Source organism: Geotrypetes seraphini, chromosome 1 (assembly GCF_902459505.1).
Source record: "Geotrypetes seraphini chromosome 1, aGeoSer1.1, whole genome shotgun sequence".
Lineage (NCBI taxonomy): Eukaryota > Metazoa > Chordata > Amphibia > Gymnophiona > Dermophiidae > Geotrypetes > Geotrypetes seraphini.
This window is the reverse complement of record NC_047084.1, coordinates 534,114,802-534,135,983: the sequence shown is the minus strand read 5'-3', so window position 1 is coordinate 534,135,983 and position 21,182 is coordinate 534,114,802. Positions and strand designations below refer to the sequence as shown.

General features: G+C 42.0%; 1 protein-coding gene across 2 annotated transcripts; it reads right to left on the bottom strand.

Annotated features, from left to right (window-relative positions):
- Positions 1-884: 884 nt before the first annotated feature.
- Positions 885-20,153, bottom strand: TICAM2 (toll like receptor adaptor molecule 2). 2 transcript variants are annotated; one of them, XM_033929075.1, is made up of 3 exons: positions 19,883-20,153; positions 4,934-5,093; positions 885-2,868 (listed from the first exon to the last, which is right to left on the bottom strand). In XM_033929075.1, exon 3 carries the CDS (start codon positions 2,817-2,819, stop codon positions 2,124-2,126), a length of 696 nt encoding a protein of 231 aa, XP_033784966.1. In that variant the 5' UTR covers positions 2,820-2,868; positions 4,934-5,093; positions 19,883-20,153; the 3' UTR covers positions 885-2,123. The 2 variants fall into 2 exon arrangements, with proteins under 2 accessions (XP_033784966.1, XP_033784965.1); XM_033929074.1 differs by lacking the exon at positions 4,934-5,093 and having other exon boundaries at positions 888-2,868; positions 19,883-20,152.
- Positions 20,154-21,182: the final 1,029 nt, after the last annotated feature.

Below are 21,182 nucleotides of genomic sequence, written 5' to 3'. Positions count from 1 at the left end.
TTAATGACCTGGTTATACTACAGTTGCATGGCCGTATCAGAGACTGCTAGAAAACTTGAAAAGACCTCCCTAAGCCGTTTTGATAATCCGCCGCTACAATACGAGCTAAATCAGGTGGAGCCTATTTAGCAGGCACTTTAAAGGCAGATATTTTTTTTAGAATCTGGCCCTGAGTGGTTCTGTTTTTGTACAAGCTGACTGCTGTTAGCTAATTTAGTCTTGGATACTCAATTCTGGGCCATGCCCAGGCATGAACATTGAATATCCCGGTCTATGGCAATATCCAGAAGTTATATGGATGCAGCCGATATTCAGTGCTGTAGCCATATTTAAGCAGTCCTACTTGCCCAGATAATTATGTGGCCACTGGCATTGACTATCACCAGCCAGATCCTATATTCAGATATTAAGTGCCACTGAATAAGAGTGGCCTGCCCAATCGACACAATTTAACCAGGTCAGAGTCTCACTTGCCTGGTTAAACCATTTTGAATACAAAGCCCCAGGAGAATAAATTTATAGCAGCAGTTTTGGAAGAAAGAATGAAAGGATCCTTCCTACCATTATACAGTAGAATCCTGATTATCTGGGACTCAAGCAACTGGCATTCTTACCCAACCAGCAAAACAAAACAAAAATCACAGGCAAAAACCTCAAAATTGTCTTTCCTCTAGCCCCCAAAGCAGCAGTGGCAGTGGTCCTGACTGGACAACCTCCCCCCTCCGTCCCTCCCTACAGCAGTGGCAGCGGTCCTGACCCACCAACCCGACCTCACTTACACTAACCAGCAGCGGCGGCCACGGGGCATGGATAGAGTATGTGTGGGAGAGAAGATATAGACAGAGATAGCATGGGAATGTACAACATTGTTTTATTTACAGGAGTCCTCTGTATGTTTATGTTTATTGAAATTTAATATCCTGCTGAAGCTTACAACAGTTCTCAGCGGTTAACATTAAAATAACATTAAAATAAAAATTCATGAAAAGAAAGGAACTCCATCAAGTATAGGAAAGACCTAAAACATGCAATCACGTTTAACACAAACAATATAATACAAACGAAAGAAAAAAAATTAAACAAGTTAATAAATATGTTTGCTAGTTGAAGACTCTATTCCAAAAACTAAATGAAGAAAAAAAAAAAGCATTTTAACAAAACTTTAAAAGCTTTAAAATTTGCCTCCAAACAAATATAACTAGGTAGAAAACTTGGTACTAGGAAAAAAAGCTTTAGCTCTTGTAAATTCCCATTCAGTCCTCTGCACTTCAGGTAAAACAAATCTATTATCTTGAAATGATCTAAGTACTCATGTTGGAGTATATGGAATAGTAAGAGAGTTAAAATAGCTGGGTTCCATAGTATAAAACAACTTATGTGTTGACATTAAAATCTTAAATTGGATTTTATAAAAAATCGGTAACCAATGATAATGCAAGTAGAGCAGAGTGACATAATCAAATTTTCTTTTGAATCCCAATAACTTAATTGCCCTGTGTATTTGTGTGTATTGTAATACTTTAATATTCTATCTTGTTAAAGTTTTATAATATAATATTTTGATAATTTAATATTTTTAAATTTAGAAAGTTAAAAATTTTTTTAAAAAATTTCAAAAACTTAAAATATAAAGTAAATGGTTAATCTTTTACCCCAGCCTATCGTACTTCCCTCTTATGTTGAATCTTTCCTATAAAAATTGTAGTTCTTTCCCATTCCCCTATTGTTGGCAATTGGTCCGTACGTCTTGTGCTTTTAATAATCGGATTGTCTTTTAGTTCCCCTTGTTTTATTTGTTTTTGTAAAGTTATATGTTTTTATGTAATTCTACATTGTAAACCGCTTAGATATTTTAATAAACTTGAAACCATATGTGTTTCAGCAGACAATGCTGATCATATCATCAGAGGTGGCTGGAAACCACCTCGCCAGCTATGTCTTTGGAGGAGGAATTTCTCCCACCCCGTGCTCAGTGTGCTTTTTCACTTTTCCCAGAACCATCTTGACTCTTCCATTTAGGTTTTTCTGCAAAAGGGACCTCCACTGAAAAAAAAATAATGAAGGCTTGTTCCAGAGTATGAGTGCACATTTTGGCTTCTTTAGCCTTTGTTCTTTTGCCTGCTTCATGGATCTTCTTGATACTGATTTGCCAACTCTTGCTCTTTTTGCCATATTACTTGTTGCTTTTTATACAAGGAATCCTGAAATGTTTTCTCTACCTGTTTGGCAAAGGCACGGCTCCCTTCTTCCAGGGCACGGATAGCCTGCAGAGCAAGCGGCGTCCTGTCTCTTGGAAGCCAATTTGCTGCCGGTCTGACAGGTATCACTGAGTTGTACTTATGCTGCTTGTTAACAGAGTTCATAAGAGAAGCATAGGCCTGAAATTCACACCAAGTCTCCTTGAGGAAGTTTTCTGTTAGCAGGATGATTGTCCACGCAGACCCATTTACAGCGTCTTCTAGGTTTTGCAGTTGTTGTCTACCAGCAGGCATGTCAGCAAAGATGATGCCTGGTCTGATATGAAATTCATTTTGCAGCCTGCCCTGCAGTCTGAGAGCCTCATCTGTATCACTTTCGGCATGCAGAATCACAAACTTGTAGAAAACATCCTTGTTACTTAAATCCAACTCCCCCTTCTTCCTCTCAGTTGCCTCCTCCTCAAAATTCTCTTCCTTCACTTGGGAAGGAGCACATGGCTCAGAACCCTCCTTCCAGACTTCCAGAGCTCGAGTCTCACTTTTAATATTTCCATCTACTTGAACGGGAGACATAAAATTTTGTTTTGAAGAGCCAGTGCCCATCAGGTTGTGAACTCTCATCAGACCCTGCTGTCTCACAACTCAGTTCATTTTGAGAATATTTAAAAGCCTGCACGGAAAAGAAAAGAAAAATCCTATTGAATGTTAATGATCTAAAACAGAAGTTCTCAACCCAGTCCTTGGAACACACCCAGCCAGTCCAGTCTTCAGGATACCCACAATGAACATACCGTACATGGGATAAATCTGCATACAGCGGAGGCAGTGCATTCAAACTTCTCTCGTGTATATTTGTTGTGGGTATCCTGAAAACCAGACTGGATGGGTGTATCCCATAGACCAGGTTGAGAAGTTTCAAATTTATTAGGTTTTTATATACCACCTATCAGGGTTATCTAAGTGGTTTTACAATCAGGTACTCAAGCATTTTCCCTATCTGTCTTGGTGGGCTCACAATCTATCTAATGTACCTGGGGCTATGGAGGACTGAGTGACTTGCCCAGCGTGGGGTTTGAACCCACAACCCCAGGGTGCTGAGGCTGTAGCTCCATCCACAGTGCCTTTGCCAGTCAGGTTTCCGGGATATCCTACTACTAGACTTATACAGTGCTGTACACATTACATGCAGGTATCTATTCCTAGTGGGCTCTCAATTTAATTTTTTTGTACTTGGGGCATGAAAGAGATTTGCATATAAGAGACAATGTATGCAAAACAAGCTCAGGCATATTCATTGTGGATGTCTTGAACACCTGACTGGCAAAGATGTATTCCAGGACCGACTTCAGAAACACAGATCCAAAACTTTCTCATTATTTGCGGAACAAGACTACATAAAAAGGATACAACAAACAAAGAATCAAACAAAACTGCAGTGAAATATTGAGTCGAAAAACAAAGGCAAAAACTGCAGTGATGATGTTGTACAAGATGCCAAGTCTTTAATAAACAATCATAAAAAATAAATATAAATATAGTCATAAAACAGTTTGTATTCAAAAGGATTGATGGGTCCAGGTTTATCAATCCTTTTGGATACAAACTGTTTTATGACTATATTTATATTTATTTTTTATGATTGTTTATTAAAGACTTGGCATCTTGTACATCATCACTGCAGTTTTTACATAAAAAGGATATACAGTCAGTGGCGTAAGGGGGGGGTGAGGGAGCGGCACCCGTCCTCCACTCCGTTCCCCCCTGCTTCTTCCTGACCCTCCCTGCTATGCTCGTGCGCCCCTTCCCTTCCCTTGTACCTCTTTAATTTTCTCTGCGGGAGCAGCATTACAAACTTGCTGCCCACATCAGTGTTGCTCCTCTCTGATGTCACATCCAGGTCCCGCACCTAGGAAGTGACATCAGAGGGATAGCAGACACAATGCAGGCAGCAAGTTCGTAATGTTGCTCTCACCTGGAAAATTAAAAAGGTACGGGGAAGGGAAGGGGGCGCACATGTGGCGGGGGGGTTGGGAAGGAACAGGGGGGGGCAGGAAGAGGGAGGGGCACCACCGCCCCTGGCGCCACTCACCCTCACTAGGAATACAAAGGAATTTCATTTTAAAATAGGACAGGTTTCAAAAGTTTATGCATGAATTTGGCTTCTATCTTTTCCTGTTTAGTTTATTCTAAAGTTGAAAGGGGATAGATGTCGTACAAACATAAGGAAGTTCTTCACCCAGAGAGTGGTAGAAAACTGGAACGCTCTTCCGGAGTCTGTTATAGGGGAAAACACCCTCCAGGGATTCAAGACAAAATTGGACAAGTTCCTGCTAAACTGGACCGTATGCAGGTGAGGCTGGACTCATTTAGAGCATTGGTCTTTGACCTGGGGGCTGCCACGTGAGCGGACTACTGGGCACAATGGACCACTGGTCTGACCTAGCAGTGGCAATTCTTATGTTCTTATGTATTCAGTGTTTAACATACTCAGATATCAACATTATTTGTGCCTTATTGCATTTCATTTTTAATGTTATGTGTAGCTCTATGACCATTTTTAGTGATGGGTACTTTTTGTACTGAGATGGTATATCAAGCATAGGAGCCAACTTTTCAAAATGATTAGGGGTGCTCAAAAGCTCTGTCCCAGACCCCACCCCAAGCTCCACCCAGAGCCTGCTTCATACTTTACTGGCCATTCTTCTAAGGTTATTTTTAATAATACGGTATCTGACCTAGAAGACTTTCCCCAATAAGCATGGCATTCCTCAGGGATCAATCTTATCTCCTCTATTATTCAATATCTTTCTGGTTCCCCTATTGGCTCTTGGTCAGTCGATCGGATTCTCAATGTTTGCATATGCTGATGACATCCAGTTAGATCATCCAATAGACCTAGATAAACCAGATAATATAAATGAGATTAACCAAAAAATTGAGAAAATTAGAAAATGGCTAAGTGATAACATGTTGACATTAAATATCAGCAAAACAAAAACAATGCTCTTTCCATTAAAGGATGGACTCCCCCTTAATAGCCCTACTCAATTCAAATCAATTCCGCTACAAATTGTGCCATCTACTAAACTACTGGGTGTCATCCTTGAAGGCAAATCATCATACCATGAACAGATCAACGCAGTCGTGAAGAAATGTTTCTATAGACTGCGCATGATTCGCTTTCTCTCAAATTTCCTTCACTTATCTTCCATAAATATCCTAATACATTCCCTTGTAATCTCACGACTCGATTACTGCAATGCACTTTACAATGGTATAACTCAAAAAGAACTAAGACCTTTGCAGATAGTTCAAAACATGTCAATAAAAATCATAGCAAAAGCAAAGAAATACGATCATGTGACTCCACTATTGATCAAAGCACACTGGCCCCTGGTTGCGCACAGAATCACATATAAAATTCTATTATTAACCTTTAAAACTCGAGCAACCAATCTTTCTGAATTTATAAATAGACTTCTTACACCATATATTCCACTAAGATCCCTCAGATCAACTTCCCAATACTTGTTTTCCATTCCTTCTTTAAGACATATCAACACAATGTGTTCATCTATCTTTTCAGTAACCGCCCTCTTGCTCTAAAATTCCGCACCGATCCATTTAAGGGAAGAAACATCTCTAGTTCATTTCAAATCAAAATTAAAGGCCTTTTTATTTAGGGACGCCTTCAATTTATAACCATCCTATTAAGTAACATAGTAACATAACATAGTAGATGACGGAAGATAAAGACCCGAATGGTCCCATCCAGTCTGCCCAACCTGATTCAATTTAAATTTTTTAAATTTTTTTCTTCTTAGCTATTTCTGGGCAAGAATCCAAAGCTCTACCCGGTACTGTGCTTGGGTTCCTACTTCCGAAATCTGTTAAAACCTACTTCAGCCCATCTACACCCTCGCAGCCATTGAAGCCCTCCCTAGCCCATCCTCCACCAAATGGCCATATACAGACACAGACCGTGCAAGTCTACCCAGTACTGGCCTTAGTTCATTTTTTAATATTTTTTTCTGATTCTACAATGCCCTGAGATTAACTTCTCCTCTCGTGCTTCCCATATAAGTTTCTCTCCTATTTATAATGTAGTTCTTGCCCCTTTCCTTTTGTTCTAGTATGTCTGTTTGTCTCAATTTGTTCTTGTACTGATTATCTGTACTTTATGTTTTTGAATTGATTATTTGTATTTTATGTGACACCCGTTTTTTTGTTTATTAATGTACTCTGCCTAGAAATCTGAATTGGTAGAATAACATATTTTAAATAAACTTAGAAATTTACCATTTTTTCCATTCATTTTTCATATATACACACAAATTAATCTTATTAACAATACATAATAAGAACATAAGAATTGCCGCTGCTGGGTCAGACCAGTGGTCCATCGCTCCCAGCAGTCTGCTCATGCGGCGGCCCCCAGGTTGAAGACCTGTGCCCTAACCAAGACCAGCCCTACCTGCGTTCGTTTTGGTTCAGCAAAAACTTGTCCAACCTTGTCTTGAATTCCTGGAGCGTGTTTTCCCTTATAACAGACTCCGGGAAAGCATTCCAGTTCACCACTCTTTGGGTGAAGAAGAACTTCCTTACGTTCATACGGAATCTATTCCCTTTTAACTTCAGAGAGTGCCCTCTTGTTCTCTCTACCTTGGAGAGGGTGAACAACCTGTCTTTATACACTAAGTCTATTCCCTTCATTATCTTGAATGTTTCGATCATGTCTCCTCTCATTATCCTCTTTTCAAGGGAGAACAGGCCCAGCTTCTCTCACTGTACGGCAACTCCTCCAACTCCTTAATCATTTTAGTCGCTCTTCTCTGGACCCTTTCGAGTAGTACCAAGGAAGGAAGAGGAGTCAGATTCCAGAGAAGGGTGATGGAAGGAGGGAGAGAGAGTTGCCAGACTGGAAGGAGAGGAGAGATATGCCAGACTGGGAAGGAGAGGACAGAGATGCCAAACTGTGGGGAAGGGGGGAAGGGATGGAGAGAGATGGACCACAGGAAGGGGGAGAGAAGGAGAGAGAGATGCCAGACTGTGGGAAGGACACAAAATTAAACTACACTGTGGATGCAGCGCTGGTGTAAGGAAGAAGGATTCCACTTCGTGCGCAACTGGACGACGTTCTGGGGGAAGAGCAAACTATTCAGGAAGGACAGACTCCACCTCAGCAGAGACGGAACGAGGCTACTTGCAAGCAACATCAAGAGAGAAGTTGAGAAGTTTTTAAACTAGGAATAAGGGGAAAGCTGACAATTGACCGAGAGAGAGAGAGAGAGTCGATGGTTCGGGAACCGGTATACCCGGAGGATACCGTGCAGGAAGATGGAGGGGAAGACTCACCAGATTGCGGACAAGACAGACCAAAAGGGACACAAGAGGGAAGGACACTCAAGAAGGGAACAGGCTGGCTGCAGTCCAGCTTGTGGAGGCAATCAGCTGGTGACGTATAAGCGCGCATGCGCACTCCTTCGGCCACAGACCTACAGGCGCACAGAACACGCAAATAGGAGTGCGCATGCGCGGCTAGCTCTTTATTATATAGGATGGTAGGATGAAGTACATCAGTGTTTGAGACTCGAGATAGTGGAGGGCTGGTGCCCTTTATCGTAAGGTCTGGGAAATTTTGGTTGGTGCACTCTCATAGAGGATCACGAGAAGAGATGGGTTTTTATTGCCTTCCTGAAGTTCAGTGCACAAGTTTCAAGTTTTATTGTGTTTAATATACTGACCATCAACATGTATCTGACCGGTTTACAATGCTAAAAAAAATAAAATAAAATAAAAGGTAAAATAGTAATTGTATATATATGAGGGGGGCGTGAACATTGAAAAGATGATAAACAAGATCTTACATGAATTTGAGGGTAATAAGGGAAAGGAAGGGTCAATAAATACATTATTAAAACAAAATTTAAAAGAATAGGAGGAGGGGGGGATATGACATCGGGATAGGGTAGCTTCGTAAAAGCGGTTGAGATGATTTTACTGGTGTAGGGAGAGGAGGTAGATCTTCTAATGATCTTATGTAGGGAGGTAGTTTGTTCCAGAGGCATGGTAGGTAGTGTGTGTAAGATCTTTTTTGGGCAGCCTCAAGGTTGAGGGCATGTCCCACGGGCGTGCATAATCAGTTTTCTTCTTGTGAGTGGAGTGGTCGATTCAGGGTGTAGGGTAGAAGTCTGGTGGCCATATAGGCTGGTACCTTGTCATGGAAGAGTTTGTAGACCATTCCTAGGCCTTTAAATATCCATTGTTTGTCAATCGGCAGTTAGTGGGCAGCGCTGGGGTGGTCCTCAAGAGCCATATTCCAGTCGGGTTTTCAGGATTTCCCCAATGAATATGCATGAGATCTATTTGCATGCACTGCTTTCAATGCATATTCATTGGGGAAATCCTGAAAACCCGACTGGAATACGGCTCTCGAGGACCGGAGTTCCCAACCCCTGCTGAATAGTCCATATATGATGTTTACATACGCCTTAAAAAATGGCTATTTGGCATATCCAAATTTCTGAAACTGCAGGCAGCACTAAACATTTAGGGCTGGATTCTGTAAATGGCACCTACAAAAATGGCAGCGGCCGCATGTCAAACTCACTTAGGCGTCGTTAACAGAATCGTGGCTACCAGCTCCTAAGTAAAAATATAGTCGATGGTAATGTAGACCAGGATTTTAAAGCCCTACATTTCCGGTGCCTAAGTTTTATGGAGAATCTCGTCTAGTGGAGTCTAAGGTCATCTCCGTCCATAACCACACCTGCTTTCATTTTAGGTGCCACTAGACACCATGCTGTAGATGAAATTATGGCATCTACTTTTTTTCAGTGAGATTTTAATTGGTTTTTAATGGTGCAGTCTTTGACAGTGTTCCACACAGGTGTCTAATAAATAAACTGGGTACCCTCAGGATGGGTCCCAAAGTGACGGGATGGGCCAAGAACTGGTTGAGTGGAAGGTGACGGAGGGTAATGATCAATGGAGATCTCTGTGAGGAAAGGGATGTTACCAATGGTGTGTATCTCAAGGTTTGATTATTGGGCCTGTTCTTTTTAATATTTCTGTAAGCAATATTGCTGAAGGGCTGTCAGGTAAGGTTTGCCTCTTTGCAGATGATACCAAAATCTTCAATAGAGTAGACACCCCCTGATGATGACATGAGGAAGGACCTAATGAAGCTTGAAGAATGCTCTGAAATTTAGCAGCTAAAATTTAATGCTAAAAAATGCAAGGTCATGCATTTGCACTGCAAAAACCTGGGGAAACGGTACAGTTTAGGGCAGGGGTGTCCAACCTGCCGCCCGAGGGCCGCATGCAGCCCTGTGAAGTATTTTGTGCGGCCCCCGGTCAAGGGCAATGCAGTGTTTTCCTCTGCTGCCCCCAGGTGTTTACCGTCTTGCCGGCTCCCTCCTCTGTCTTGCTGCAACGTTTGTGTGGCCCCAGAAACATTTTTTTCAGCCAATGCGGCCCAGGGAAGCCAAAAGGTTGGATACCCCTGGTTTAGGGGGTGAAAACTTTTGTGCAGGTAAGAAGAGCGAGACTTGAGTGCGATAGTATGTGACATTTGATTAGTAAATCTGATGTTATGTTATTTTTCTTATTTGTACTTTGCATCTTTTCATGGGCGGTCCTAACATGGAACCCTGCATCACATAACTATAGTTTGGGTTCCTCTTTCCCACATGCATCACTTTGCACTTTGATCACATTTGTAACAAGAATTGAAACTAGGATGGGTAACAGCTGTGCCAGTTCTCTCAGGAGAAGAAATTTTCTTCAATAGAACAAAGATTCCAAGTGTTCAAGTTACCTCACTTTGGATTACTGGCTTAGTGGTGATTTAAAATAGCCTCTCTATCCATAATTGTCTAGAGAGGCTTGAAAACTCGCTTAGAGCCAGGAATCTAAGGTTACTTTGTTTACCAGTAACCAGATTGCTATCTGATGAAATATTATTTCTCAAATATATTAAAGAAGTGCTTTTATTAAGGAAGAAACATATTTCAATGTTACTACATTTTATCTAAATCTCTGGCAGTAATTACCGGTAGTGACAAAAGAGCATTTGATTAAAGAGTAGCAATTTTAATTTGACTAATTTCCTTGAAACCTCTACTGATATTTCTTCTAGAGCTTCTCTCTTCATCACATTTTCTGCAGCGAAAAATAAATTGTTGGTGTTAAAGTCTTACTTTAAGAAAAAAGAATTGTTTTTTTGTAGTCAGAAAATTCATGTTTTTCCTGATGTAGCTAGGGCTACACAATTGAGAAGGAAATTGTTCCTCCAGTTAAAACCTAGGGTTTTACAGATTAGGGGAACTTTTTTTTTTTAAATAAGATTTCCATATAAATGTCTTGTCTCTTCTAGGTGTTGATTGTATAGCGCTGTGTATGCTTTTCAGCACTATAGAAATAAGTAGTAGTAGTCATATCAGGGGAAACAGTGTGTATTTTTTTATCTGTCTCAATTGGAAACTTTTCTGGTAGGAAAACAGATCTTTTTTTTTAGATCTGGTTGCAGCATGGAGGAGTTAAAGTAGGGTATATGTTTGTACAGTATAATCCTACTTAATAGTTAGGTAAATAACCAGTAGATACTTTTCTCTAAGCATTTTGAAAATTATTAGTCTCCCTTTTCCCCCTGATGTGGGCTATGAAATCAATTTGCTTCTTAATCCCCTTTTTTGTGTGTAATTGATTGTACACTTCTCCCTCTGTATTCGCAGTGGATGCGGATGGAACATAGCCCCAAATATGGAAAAACTGCAAATAACTTTTTAACTGTTATTCACGTTTTTTTGTAACAGCCAGAGTTTTAAATATTGAAACTGCAAAGAACTTTTCCCCATCTCTCCCTCTCCGGTCCCCAATGCAAAGTTTGGCTGCGGGCGCCCCAGTCCCTGCTAATGAATGAAGAAGCGAGGTTCAGCTTCTCCCCGGATCCTTTGTCTCCTCTGAGCGTGGCTCCACCTGAGCCTCAGACACTCAACGCAGAGAGCTGGGACCTAAGCTCACCTTTTCCCTAATGTTTTAATGTCAATTAGTAGTATATGTGATTTATGTGGATTTTATTATTTTATTTGATTTTTATCTGATGTAAATTGCATTGAAATGAGATTTTGCGATCTTATTGCCAATCAAGTGGAGAAGGCTTCCTCCAGGGCAAGACAAATGATGGGGTGTATCTGCAGAGGTTTCGAGAAACAAACTAATAAAGGAACAATACTACTTCAAAAAAATCTTTAAACCTTAGGTGGTGCTCAGATTCCTAGATGGAAATCAAGACCTCAATGTGGGGACTTAACCCCTATAGAGACTCTTGTGGTATCTATCATTGCACCGTGAAGATTTTTTAGAGTACTTGTTGGTAGTTGACTCAAAATATTTACTGGTCTCTTGTTTAAACAACTTCAAAATAGCTGAACTTGAAAGTGAATAAACTTGAAAAAAAGACTTAGCTGTAGAATACAGGAAGCGTTGGTTTTGCTGGGTCCTGACGCTAAGTCATACATAAAGGACACTACTTCCATGCTAGTGTGGCTCCAGGAGTCAGATTGCATCCCCCAAGGGGCGATGCTGGTAACCCTTGACATTCAGGCTCTGTATACTAACATCCCTCAGACCAGCGCAATTGAGGTTGTGCGCAAATATCTAGGCACATTACAGTTGTCCAAATCTAGAGTGGACTTTTTAGTCACAATTGCCAGTATTGCGTTACAACACAATTATTTTATGTTTGATGCAGATTTTTTCTTACAAATTCAGGGTACCGCGATGGGGGCCACTATGGCACCATCCCTAGCATGCCTCTATGTAACTGATTTTGAAGACACGTACATTTATGTATCTGCTTACGCTCCAGATATATATGTGTGGAAACGATATATTGATGATGTTTTTTTAGTCTGGACTAACACCAAGGAAAAGTTTCAGCAGTTCTTACAGTGGCTCAACACATGCAACCCGTACTTACAATTCACAGCCAACACTTCTTACACACACATAGCCTTCTTGGACATTCATATCACCATTAATGATGGAGTGTTTGTCACATCTATACATCGTAAATCCACAGATAGAAATACTTTACTTCATTATGACAGTTACCATCCTCGTCATTTGAGAAATAATTTACCAGTGGGTCAATTTTTAAGACTCCGGCGTCTGTGTAGCACCAAAGAAGAATATAAATTGCGATCAGGTGATATGTGGCAACGATTTAGGGAACGGGGATACCCCAATGGCATCATCAAAAAAGCGTACAAACGGGCTTTATATGCTCATCGGACCTATCTGTTACAATCTTCTAACGTTCCATCCGAATCTCAGATGGTTTGCACGCTCCCATATTCGTATAAGGCATTCAACATTAAGAAAATCATTAATTCACATTGGCACATTTTGCAGGTTCATCAAAGTCTAGCTCAACCTCCTCTTTTTGCTTATTCCAGAGGTAGAAATGTACGGGACAGTGTGTCCTGTTCCCATTTTGTCAGTACACCAGTAGATATTATGATCCAGGAACCCATAGGGCACTTTAAATGTGGACACTGTACTATATGTTCATATGCTTTGGAAACCACTTGTATACATCACCCTAGGTTACCAAAAAAACATATGTTACAGCAATATTCAGACTGTGAAACGTATGGAGTTGTTTATCTATTTCATCATGTGCCCACGTAAACTGCTTTATATCGGTCATACTACTAGAAACATCAAGACCCGTATCATTGAACATTTAAGCAAAATTAGGAGGGGGGATCTTAGTGCCCCTCTAGTACAGCATTGGCAGGCTACCTCACATCAGTTACAGGATCTACAATTTACAGTACTTGAGGTGGCACACAGTAAAAGAGGGGGCAATTCTCAGGCTTGGCTCTGGAAACATGAGCAAAAGTGGATCTTCCACTGGCAGACAGTAACACCCTCAGGTTTAAACAAAGAAGTGGAGTGGTGGGCGTTCCTCCACTAAGTGATTGACATCTCTTCCAGTGTTTAAATATCGGGCGCTCAGCTGAGCGCTTACGTCACAGGAAACGGAAAATTCAATGATGTAAACCAGGTACCCTACCGACAGCGTCAAGAGTTTGGTAAAGCTATTGCAATAGTTCTCTACAGTTTACAATATATTTGTATTTATCTGCATCATATTTGTTCTTTCATCAGGACAAGTTTTGTACACAACTTTGCTATTCACTGACGTTAATTAGGACAAGCTTTGAATACGAGTTTGCATGCGGGTCTTCTGAGGAAGCCAGGGCGGCGAAACGCGTCAGGACCCAGCAAAACCAACGCTTCCTGTATTCTACAGCTAAGTCTTTTTTTCAAGTTTATTCACTTTCAAGTTCAGCTATTTTGAAGTTGTTTAAACAAGAGACCAGTAAATATTTTGAGTCAACTACCAACAAGTACTCTAAAAAATCTTCACGGTGCAATGATAGATACCACAAGAGTCTCTATAGGGGTTAAGTCCCCACATTGAGGTCTTGATTTCCATCTAGGAATCTGAGCACCACCTAAGGTTTAAAGATTTTTTTGAAGTAGTATTGTTCCTTTATTAGTTTGTTTCTCGATATGGACATTTAGGAACATTTCTGTTTTTTGAATTTACCCAGTCGTTTATATTGGTATACAGCATCTGCAGAGGTTTCGTCAGCAGGAGACCTGAAGTTATGATGCCGTTGTACAGAGCCATGGTGAGGCCTCACTTGGAGTACTGTGTTCAGTTTTGGAGACCACACTACCAAAAGGACGTGCTGAGGATCGAGTCGATTCAGCGAACGGCCACCAGGATGGTCTTGGGGCTCAAAGATCTCACGTATGAAGAAAGATTTAAAAAATTGCGGCTGTACTCACTTGAGGAAAGAAGAGAACGGGGAGATATGATTGAAACATATAAGTACATCATGGGACGCATCGAGTCAGAAGATGATATCTTCTGGCTCATGGGACCCTCGACCACCAGAGGGCATCTGCTGAAAATCAGGGGAGGGAAGTTTCATGGCGACTCCAGGAAGTACTTCTTCACCGAAAGAGTAGTGGATCATTGGAACAGACTCCCACTCCAGGTGATAAAGGCCAGCAGCGTGACGGATTTTAAGAGAAAATGGGATACTCATGTGGGATCTTTAAGGGAGTAAATTCAGGGGAGGGGATACTTGGAATGGGCAGACTTGGTGACCTATAGCCCTTTTCTGCTGCTTTTTTTCTATGTTTCTATGTTTCTAATCAAAGAATGTATTAAACTTGAAACTTGAAACATGAGGCAGTGCGAGGGACAGGGGAGCCCGCGTCACCGTTGGAGAACCGAGCTGATGTCAATTACCCTGAGTGGCCCATGCTTCTCTCCCGCTGCTCTTGGCACCGGCGCTCCTCTCGCGAGACCTGAGCACGCTGTCACTTAACCCGAGTGGCCCATGCTTCCCTCCCACTGCTCTTCTCGGCACTGATAGCAGTCAAGCAGTGATTTTCAGGCTGGGAAGCTGCCTGGGAAGCAGCGATTTTGTGGGTGAAAGCATGGAAGCAGAGATTTTCTGAGTGAATGTTGGTAAGTGCTTAACTTTTTTATCGGTACAGTAAAGAAAAGGAACTTTACTCATGATGTAATTTGGGGGGGAAGGAGTCAACATAGGAAAAATCAATCTCCCCTGCCTGTTCTCCTAACCTCCCTTCCCCAATCCCATCCACTTTGGTTAACTACTTCTACTTAAAGAACAATCTTTTCTCTAGGTTTGCGGGGACGGGGTGGTGGCGGGGACCGAGCTCATGGGGACGGGACGGTGATGGGGACCGAACCCACGGGGATGGGACGGTGACGGGGACCAAGCCCATGGGGATGGGACAGTGATGGGGGCGAGCTCGCGGGGATGGGGCGGAAATGGGGACAAATTTTTTCCCTGTGTCATTCTCTATTATCAAACTCCCAAACGGGGCAGCACACACAAAACTTGTACTTGCTTACAATCTCACCCCCTCCCTCATCTCAGAAGCAGTTAATACTCATGAAGTTTACTTACAGAAATCAGAATGAGTCTACACCAGTGGTCTCCAACTCGCGGTCCGCCAGATACTATTTTGAGGCCCTCGGTATGTTTATCATAATCACAAAAGTATAATAAAACAGTTTCTTGATCATATGCCTCTTTAGCTATAAATCACAATATTATTTTTAAGACTTAGTCAAAAGGAAAGATTTATAAATTATAAAGAGTTTTACCTCATGCAGAATTGTCATTTCTTTAATAAAACATTAACTATTTTTTCTTAGGCCCTCCAAGTACCTACAAATCCAAAATTAGATTACATTACATTAGAGATTTCTATTCCGCCATTACCTTGTGGTTCAATGCGGATTACAAAAGAGTTAAAAATGGAGGGTTACAATGGAAGAGCATTTGTCATTTCTAGAGAGGTAAAGAGTAGGTTATGTAGTTTCTGTGTGGCGGGAAGAGGGAGGGAGGAAGGACAGTACGTTTGAAGTTAGGACTGTTTCAGGAATTTCTTGAAGAGTATAGTTTTTATTTCTTTTCTGAACATCTTGTAGTCTGGGGTCGTTATCAGTAGATTGGAGATTTGGTTATCTAGTTTAGCTGCTTGAGTGGCTAGGAGGCCATTGTATAGTTTTTTCTGTTTTACTTCTTTGATCGAGGGGTGTGTGTTTTTCTATGTCTGACTGAGGTGGTTTGGATGAGGCGGTTGTTCAGGTAGGTTGGGCTGTCTCCGTTTAAGGTTTTAAATAACATACAGTAGAATTTAAATAATATTCTTTCTTGGATTGGTAGCCAATGTGAGTTGATGTATGCTTCTGTAATATGGTCGTGTTTCTTCAATGAGTAGATGTCTCAGAGCTCTATTTTGGATTGTTTATAGTTGTTTAGTCATTGTAGCAGGGCAGGGGAGGTAGAGGATGTTGCAGTAATCTAGTAGACTTAGGATTAGTGATTGTGCTATAAGCTGGAATTGTGTTCTTTCAAAGAATTTCCTGACTTGTCTTAGGTTTCTCATATCTGCGAAGGATTTCTGTATTGTTTTATTTATTTGCGGTTGCATGGTGCAGCATCAGTCTATAGCAGGAATGCCCAGACTTTTTGGGCTTGCGAGCTACTTTTAAAATGACCAAGTCAAAATGATCTACCAACAATATAATTAAAAAAAACTAAAGCACACTGTACGCAGAGAAAATATTAATTATCATTTATATTCCGGGGGTTTTTCAAAGAGGTCAAGGCAGATGACTTTATGCAATGTCACCTCAGTAACAGTTATACAAAAATAGATAAATATACCCCCTCCCTGAATGCCCCACGCTGCTCTCAACGCTCATAGGCTCCCTATGCTAAAAACCGCTATTGCGGTTTAGTAAAAGGGGGCCATAGTACAAAATATAGACACCAGATATAAATTCTCAAAATGGACACATTTTGATCACTAAATTGAAAATAAAATCATTTTTCTTACCTTTGTTGTCTGGTGATTTCATGAGTCTCTGGTTGCACTTTATTCTTCTGACTGTGCATCCAATATTTCTTCCCTTCTTTCAGCCTGCTGTATGTTTCCAGACCTCATTCCCTCCGCCAACTTTTTCTTCCACTCTCCCTGCCCCCAGTCCCTCTGTCTATCTTTCTTTCTCTATGCCCCCTTTCTTCCTGTCCCCCCTTTCTTTATTTGTCTCCCTGCCCCTCTTTCTTTCTGTCTGTCTTTCTCTCTCCTTTCCCCCTTTCTTTCTGTCTCCCTGCTCCCTCTTCTTTCTGTCTCCCTGCCTGCTCCCAAGCCGCTGCCATCGGGGAACAGGCCTCCAAACCACCACCTCCCCTTCTCCCCTAAGAGCCACAAACACTAACTGTCACAAACTGCTGCACGGAACGGGAGTTTCCTGCATATATTTCCAAGGACAGTCCCCCCAGGGACATCAATGAAGCAAAGAGGCGTTCGATCGGTTCTCTCCACCCCAAATCTTTCCTTCCTCCAACTTCTATCCTCCGCACCGTGGTCTCCGAGGGTGCTCGCGACTGATACCCCGGAGCTCACGCTCTCTGCCGCTTCCTGCCCCCAGTCCCCCTCCCCCCCCACTTGACGCAACTTCCTACTTTCGGTGGGGTGGCCCTTGGCAGAGGGGAAAGTTCCAGGGCTGGCCTGGGAATCCCTGAGAGAAGGTAGGTCAGTGGGGGGAGGGGGAGGGAGGCTGACTGACTGACTGGCGCCGTTCCGTGCAGGTAGTGAGTGGAGCTGCCGGGCGAGCAAGGACCACCATGATGCATTGGGTCCATCTGGCTCTTGGGAAGCAAGTAGAATGCGAAGGCAATGCGATCGACTTGCGTTGCCTTTGCGATCTACCGGGCGATCGCGATTGACCTTTTGGGCACCCCTGGTCTATAGTCATTCCTAGTAGTTTTATGGTAGTTTGAATGGGATAGTTGATTGTGTTAATTTCTATATTGGTTATGGTTGGGCTTTGTCGTTTTCGAGGAGGATGAATTTAGTGTTGAGTTTCAGTTTGTGATCTTTCATCCAGGTCGCTACTGTTTCTAGTGTTCGGTGTAATGTGTTTGTCATGGCGGTCTTTAGCTGATCAAAAGGTATGAGAATGGTAATGTCATCTGCCTAACTGTAGGTGGTTATGCCTAGATTATCCAAGTATGTTCCGAGAGAGGCAGTGTGTAGGTTGAAGAGAGAGGGGATAGTGGGGATCCTTGTGGTACGCCGCAAGGGTTGAACCAAGGTTCAGATTTTTCTTTATCTGATTTTACTCTGTATGTTCTGTATTTTAGGAAGCCTTCAAACCAAGAGTATACTTTGCCTGAGATACCTATTGCATCCAAAATTTGCAGTAGTATGTTATGGTCTACCAGGTCAAATGCTACGGTAAGGTCCAGTTGTATGAGAAGCATTTTTTTCCTGTGCTGAGGTGTTGTCTGGCTGTGTCAATGAGGGAGCCTAGTAATGTCTCTGTGCTAAAGTTGGGTCTGAAGCCAGATTGCGTGGGGTGAAGTATATTATGGTCATCTAGATAGTTGGTGAGGTGTTTGGCTACTAGTCCTTCTGTCAGTTTGACATATAGAGGTATTGAGGCAATGGGTTTGTAGTTGGATGGTTGGTCTATTGGTCCTTTAGGATCTTTTTGGATTAGGGTAATGATGATTTCGCTGAGATCAGTTGGGAAAAGGCCGTCTATGAGCATGGTTTGTATCCATTGCAGAAGTAGATTACGGAATTTTGTGCTGGAGGTTGGAAAGGGGATAGGATGGGCAGTGGTTAAAGTCACAGGATGCATGGCTGTACTTTTTGTAGAGTTTATTGAGTTCAGACCATTATTGGGGAATTGAGACCATGTTATATAGTAACATAGTAGATGACAGCAGATAAAGACCCGAATGGTCCATCCAGTCTGCCCAACCTGATTCAATTTAAATTTTTTAATTTTTTCTTCTTAGCTATTTCTGGACAAGAATCCAAAGCTCTATCCGGTACTGTGCTTGGGTTCCTACTGTCAGCTGCAAAGGGTTTGAGTTTGAGACCACTGGTCTACACATACTCCCAAGTCCAAAGTATATGGGTGGGTGGGTGGGAGGGGGGATGTGGAAGTCTCTAAATCTAACTAAATAAAAAAATATACTGTCAAATAACTACTTTTCACATTCATGAATCAGGTTTAGCTGTTCTTTTTTTTTATCACTTTAAATTCATTCTTAAGCTGATTTTTGTTATATTTAACAGAGTTTTATATTTTGAGAAGTTACTTTCAAGTTTCACTTCCAGTTCTAGTAAAAATTGCTCAATTTGAGATCCTCTGTTCTTGTCTTTGCTTCCTTCAATTCATATACAGCCCTGGTCTTTACCACCTCTGCTGCTAGGCTGTTCCTGCTATCCACCATATTTCCTTAGGTTACTCCTGATTCTATGCCCTTTTCACCTTCATTTTATGCCCCCCCCCCCTCTTTTCAGTACGTCCTTCAATTAAGAGATTCCCCTCCACTGCATTTATGCCAAAGAAGTATTTAACTATATCTAGCAACTGTACACAAACCCTCCCCCTACCTTTGCAAAACCGCGAACGCGGTTTAGAGCGCAGGCTGGCGCGCTGAACGCTGCTCCCGACACTCATGAGCGTCGGCGAGCAGTGCAGGGCATTCAGCGCGCCAGGCGGCGCCAAAACCCGCTTTCGCGGTATTGTAAAAAGGGATACTGTATAAATGAGGCTCACCAGAGGTTAATGTTTAGGCACTATCACCTTCCTGCTGATCTTCCTATTGCTTAAGGTGCAGGGAAAACGTGTCTCTTTTAAAATGTCCCGCTAATGTTTGCCTTTTGCATATCTACAAATGTGTGTGTGGGGGGGGGGGGAGGGGAGGGGGGGTTCAAAGAAATGCCACTTTTTGAATATTCCTTTGAAGTTCCAGCTCTTCTCATCTACGAACCATAACTTTCGGTGTACTTTGCCCCACCCCGACTTTCTTTTGCAAGAGTATCCATCCTGTGTGTAGAAGATTACCCAGAGGGCAGGACAGGGCACAGCCCCTGGCATTGATTCTATCACCCTCTTGCTCATCAGGGTCGCAATGCTTAGAACAAATTGCTCCAGTTTCCGTTCGCTCCTGGAAGAGAAGGATCTTCCTCTCCAGCTCATCTGAGATCCTTCCTTTAAGCAAACCTGAGAGTCTCAGTGTAGCACTTACCCGCTTCTTGCAGGGCTCTGAGGGCGGGTCACGCGCTCCTGTTCTCTGTCATGGAGATTGAAAGGAAAGAACGCTCAGACAATTCTGCCGGGAAAATGACTTGGGCACGTCCAGAAGGGGGGAGGGGCGGTCTTCTAGTGCTGACTGACTGTGTGCAAACCCTCGATCTGGATCTACGAGTAACGACCACCATCCCCGCCGTATTTTAATTTCAGACAGCAGCGGCAGTGGGGGCATTTCTGTATTTTATCGCTTCATAGATCCGCAATTCATCAAATCGCTAGGACTCGAACACGAGTCGATGGCACCTGACAACAATATCAAATTTTTAACTTTGTTCACAGGCGTTTACATAGCAATGCAATCATAAATCTTTCTGAGTCTGCGTGAGCAGCTTGTCATTGACTTCCCAACAGTGAGATCAGGTGCCCTGCAGGAGTGATGGATATATACACCAGGACATGCAGAATTGTGTTTGGTGCGCAATGTGTTTGCAAGTTTTGTTATACTAGCATCCAAGTTTGAGGATTGGTTTTGGGGGCTGTTCTGTTTCTGCTCCTCACTCCAGGATTTGAATGACTATTGTTTTTGTAACTACAGTATATGATTTTGTTTGAGTTCTCTATTGTTTTTATTATACCACCGTTCCCCTTCCCCCCCCCCCCAAAAAAAAAAAAAATGGCCTGGGCTATTTTTTTAAACATTGCTTTTCCTCTTGTCTGTCTTGCACAAGCTCAGGTGCAATAATATTTTATCAGGATGGGCCCCTGCGTTGTGAACTGAAGATAGGTGTAAAGTCAATATTCCAAGGATGATAAGCAGCAAGTCACTTGCCAAAATAACTAAACTTTGATGTACAGAGAACAAAAAATATTTTTCTTATTTTCATATCCAAAAGCTTAGCAATCACCCCAAAACACTTCCAAACTCAGAAGTCAACTAATGTAAATATTCCCTTGGGCAATTATTACAGTATCACTTTTGTTTCCCACCATATGTTTTTGCTGAAAAGTTCTCAGCCCAACCAACCAACTAACTTCCTAAATTCTGAACGTTATTATGCCACTGTAGCTGAAAAGAATGTTATTTTGTTAAGTGCCAATTTGCAGAAATGAAATTCTGTTTTGACATTCAGATCACTGTTTGAACCATATCCACCTCGTTTTCTTCTTGATTGGGCTGATAACTTTCCGGCTCACCCTTGTAGTATCTGTATTTTAATATAAAAACCAAGGCCATGTTTTACAAAGCCAATTAGCGCAGTGGTCCGTGGCAATTGCACATAAGCCTACTGGGAATT